The sequence below is a fragment of the Condylura cristata genome, unplaced genomic scaffold (assembly GCF_000260355.1).
Source record: "Condylura cristata isolate star-nosed mole 26May11 unplaced genomic scaffold, ConCri1.0 scaffold00014, whole genome shotgun sequence".
Lineage (NCBI taxonomy): Eukaryota > Metazoa > Chordata > Mammalia > Eulipotyphla > Talpidae > Condylura > Condylura cristata.
Genome location: NW_004567115.1, coordinates 46,509,715 through 46,514,245, shown reverse-complemented (window position 1 = coordinate 46,514,245; position 4,531 = coordinate 46,509,715). Strand labels below are relative to the sequence as shown.

The following is a 4,531-nucleotide window of genomic DNA, read 5'->3' as shown; positions in this document are numbered from 1 at the left end:
AGTATGTGTAGAATGTGAATTGAATCATGCCAGACACAAAAAGAAAGTTGTAGGCTTCCCTCAACCGAAACAAGTCTACCGCCAACCATGTGCCAGACACCATTCGAGAGACTTCCTCCCCACTCCACCCGTCAGGGAGCAGAACTGACCCTTTCCCCAGAGAGGTCGCCTGCCAGGGAGAGGAGACAGAATCTAAACAAGAAATCTAATAGTGAAAATTAGGTTACTTTGGAAATTGAAAAATGGCGTGGAGGAAATGAAAAGCAAAGTGAGTTTTCGAAGCTTTGGAATAGGGGGGAAGTCGAGACTGACAGACATTTGAAGTGTTCCTTGAGGGGCTGACATGAGCAACGACTTGAAGGAGGACTCACAGTGTGGGGCAAATGATACTGCTATGGAAATCTAAGTGTCCATGTTGACTTCCCATAGTATTTAAAAATGTAGAAATCATTGGAAAAAATGCCCATAACCTACTTTAACAGCTGGGTGGAGACCACTGTCCAAAAGAGCTTCATTTTTGATGATGTTCCCTACTCCAGGCAGCACTTTCTGATCCATTAACACGTCACAGAGCATCCGTCCTTTGTGCTTTTGAACTTCACTTTCAGCTCTTGTGAGACTAAATTTAGGTGAACATACATCTAATTCCTCCATCATTCTTATTCTCTGTTGGCTTTCTGCTGAGTTTCTATAGAAAAGAATATAAAACACATGAATCATAATTCTGGTTACAATTTCACAAAGTGTCATTTAAAGTGTGATGTGATAAAAATAGACACACTTTATGTTAGTCAGGAATAAAAGTTAGATAACCAAACAGCAAAGTCCCTAACAAACTATTTTTCTGAAGGTTAAGTTGAGGTTCTAGCACTTACAAATCATTTATATATCCATCCATCCATCCACCCACCCACCCATCATTCCATACATCCATCCATCCACTCACCCATCCATCCAATCCACCTATCCATTCATGCACCCACCCAACCACACACTCACCCATCGTTCCTTCCATCCAACCATCTGCCCACTCATCATTCCATATATCCACCCATCCACTATCCATCTACCTACCCATCCATCCATCCACCCACCCATTCACCCACCGAACCAACCACACACCCACCCATCGTTCCTTCCATCCATCCATCCACCCACCCATCGTTCCATACATCCACCCATCCATCATCCATCCACACACCCATCCATTCACCCATCAATACATCCTCTTTATTGACATGCCCCCATGCAACATCCCAGACCAGTTAAGAACCCTGGTTCTACATTTCTTTTATTTTTTACCTGAGTTCCACTGATGAGTCAAAGAAACAAATCAAATCTTTGGTGAGCTGCACTTCAAAAACAGGAGAAATTCCATTTTTACTTTTATAGTCAGGTGGATTAATCATGAGGGAGCCTTTCATTCCAAAATGAATTCTGAAACAAAAATCAAACCCATTTGAGTGACTGAGAGAGTACATCATGTATCAAATCTTTGTCTCCTCAACTTTTAGTTGAGAAGCAAAGGTTCATCAGGATAGGTGTTTTTAAAAGGCAGAAAAATGTAACTAATATTATATATTTGTGTGTGTTAGGGATTTGTATCCTCATAAAAATTAGATGATGTGACAATCAGTTTTCTAGCCCACATAGAAAATAAATGCCTAGGAAATAATAAGGCTTTGTCAATAAGCGCAAGAAACACCCCTGTTCTTTTCTTGTCAGATGAAGGGTCTTTTATTCAGCAACAGTCTCGTGTCTCTCAGATTCAAAGTTTTGGGATGAGACAGGCTAAATTTAAACTGACTGTAGTATGTGTTTTCATAACTTCTACAAAGCCACTAAATTTAAGTTCCTTATTTCTAGCTACAATGGTTGGGAAAGGTTTAGTTCTTTCAAAAGAGTATGTACAATTTACGATACTAGCTCTTCTTCCCCTGCTTTGGGCTACATCATGACACATTATCATTATTTTTTGTTTGCAAGATCTTACGTATCAAAAAAAAAAGAAAAGAAAAACAAGTCAAATGCTATTGTCTCTGATTCTTTTAGTTTTCTTCTACCTTTATATAGAGGAGATTTATAAATATTTATGGCTAACCTGAAAACCATAATACTGCAATAAAAAATTCATAAACTTTCAGTTTTATAGGAATGATTAGCATGTCCAGTTTAAAAAAAAAAGTGATTTTATGAGAACTCTTGATGATAAAGGTCAAATAAGAAAGGAAATAGTCTGAGAGGAAATAGTCTGTTTTGGGCTTTCAAATCCTCCTCCTTAAAGCTTTGTTGAGTTAATAAATAGGAATCTTTTGGGACCCAATGCTACTGTTCTAAGCATCTAAATCCAAAGTACCATGGTATAGTATTGTACAAGGTTAACCAGTCTAACTTTAAAAATGTGGGTTTTAAACTCTGTGTGTCCAACTATCAATCAGAAATGCATTTTACATGCCCCATGGTTCCTGACAGGAAAAATGTGTTCCTGTAAGTACTCCATAATTTAGCTTATGGAGGTTCAACCCTGGCAAAAGGTGTACAACTGTCATGCCCAGAGCCATCATAGCTACAATCTTTTCAGCTGCATGCCTCATAAAGTGGATTCTAAATCACTTTCTATAATGAAACTGCATCCACATAAAACAATCTCAAAGGTTAAGACCCGAATCAAATGCAGTAGTAGCCCCAAAGAGAACTCTGGATCAAATAAATATGCCTTGTGTGGTCTTACTCATTTGTGCAATTGAGGGACAATGCACATAACGTGGATTTTTTCCATTTTAATTTATTTTGTTTACTAATGAGCTAAATCTTATGATCACCAAGTCCCAATAAACCAGCCAATTTTGGGTTTTATTCTTAAGTGCTTCTTGGAGTAAGAAAAATGTACCAGTATTACAATTATTTTTGGGGCATGTAAGATCTGCGCTGTTATAACAACTACAATATCTTTTACAGACCAGGATACATGGGCTCATGCTGCACTGACACAAGATTCTTCACCATAACTAACCTGTTTAGTAAAGTTGTATTAGATCTTATTGCTTTATTTAAAGATTGATTTATTTATGTATACAGAACTGGGGTACAGGTCAGAGGTGCAGGGGCAGTGAGTGTTCACCAGAGACAGAGTGGGGAGCAGAACAGGCAGGTTGATGATTTACACTGCTGAAGGGGAGACAGGAGAGGTCTGCTGTGCTGTGTGGGTCAACTCCCTGGTCAGGGATTGAACTTGTGCTGAAGTAGCTGTGGTGAGCTTCATAGTGCTATGCTTTAGCCCGTTGTGCCACCAGGGAGGGCCCAGCTGTTATTTCTATCTCTTGATCCTCTCAAGCTCCCTCTATCCCATCCCAATTGGGTACCCAAGATCATTCACTCCACAGACTTTGGCTCTGTCTGCCAGGGGTGGCTACTGGACTCAACCTTCAGTGGGTTCTGTCTTCTCCTCATCTTGCCTTTCACACAGATGACTCAGAAATGGACACTGTAGTCAAAATTAGATTTAGCAGACTTTGGACCTACGGAGATCAGTTCCTGTCACTTTTGGAAAATCTAACATGGAAGCTGTTTATGAGAATGTTTCCAACATGGGCACCTGAGAAGCCAAGAGAAGTCTGTCTGTGGAGGGGAGACAGTGGCAGATATAAGTGAGGCAGAGAGGGGAGAAATGAAGAGAGTTCAAATAGCTTTTGGTCTTTCTTCCAGTTTTCCCTGAATCTTGGCAGCCTTGCATATCTTTGGCTATCAAAGGAAATCCCATGTTTTTGTTTTACATAATTACTGAACTTGCCTGGGTTGGATTTCTGTCATTCACAACCAACATTCTAACAAAAAAATTATAACAAAATTGAAAATTGAATTGATATAAAGAAAATTCCCTCTGGTTAGAAATAGCTTCCTAAAAGAAGTCAGTAATGAAGCATTGATATTCTTTTATCTAGCCATAGTCTTCCAGGAAATTGCTATCAAAATAATCAAGGATAAACAGTATATATGAGTTCATGTTAATTAACACTAACATTGCTGATAAGGCAATTGTTTGCAAAAATTATCATGTGATCAAACATTCCTAAGAACAACAGGACAAACATGTATGAGTTGAACATACTTAGCCAGAAATCTTGGGTGGCGTGGAGGAGGGTAAGTGGAACATATTCACATGTGGAAGAACAAAATTATCATCTCAGAGTTAAAACAGAAATCAGGGTCTCTGGTGGCCTACGGATTAAGTCTTAGTACCAACACAGAGAAGGCCCTGAGTTTGATCCCCAGCCAGGAAGCTGACTCACATGGTGCAAAAGACCTCTCCTGTTTTGCCACTGTTCCCCTCGGCAATGTATTTCACTAAATTCACCTGTTCTGAGCCCCACTCTGTCTCTGGTGAATCCCCTCACCTCCCACACCTCTGACCTGCACCTCAGTTCTTCTATGAAAAAATAAATAGAATCTTTATAAAATAGAAAGTAAAAAAAATGGCCCTCCAGCAGGTTAAGCACAGCACTAAGAGGCTAGGCCTCTTCCGCATGAGTTC

General features: G+C 39.6%; 1 protein-coding gene across 1 annotated transcript in view; it reads right to left on the bottom strand.

Moving 5' to 3' along the window:
• NEIL3 (nei endonuclease VIII-like 3 (E. coli)) overlaps positions 1–4,531 on the bottom strand; it is a 40,835-nt gene that overhangs the window by 16,844 nt on the left and 19,460 nt on the right. The window contains exons 3-4 of the mRNA XM_004682413.1: positions 1,303–1,437; positions 475–688 (exon numbers count right to left, since the gene is read on the bottom strand). Of these exons, the coding sequence (XP_004682470.1) occupies positions 475–688; positions 1,303–1,437 (349 nt within the window). The remainder of the gene's footprint in view (positions 1–474; positions 689–1,302; positions 1,438–4,531) is intronic.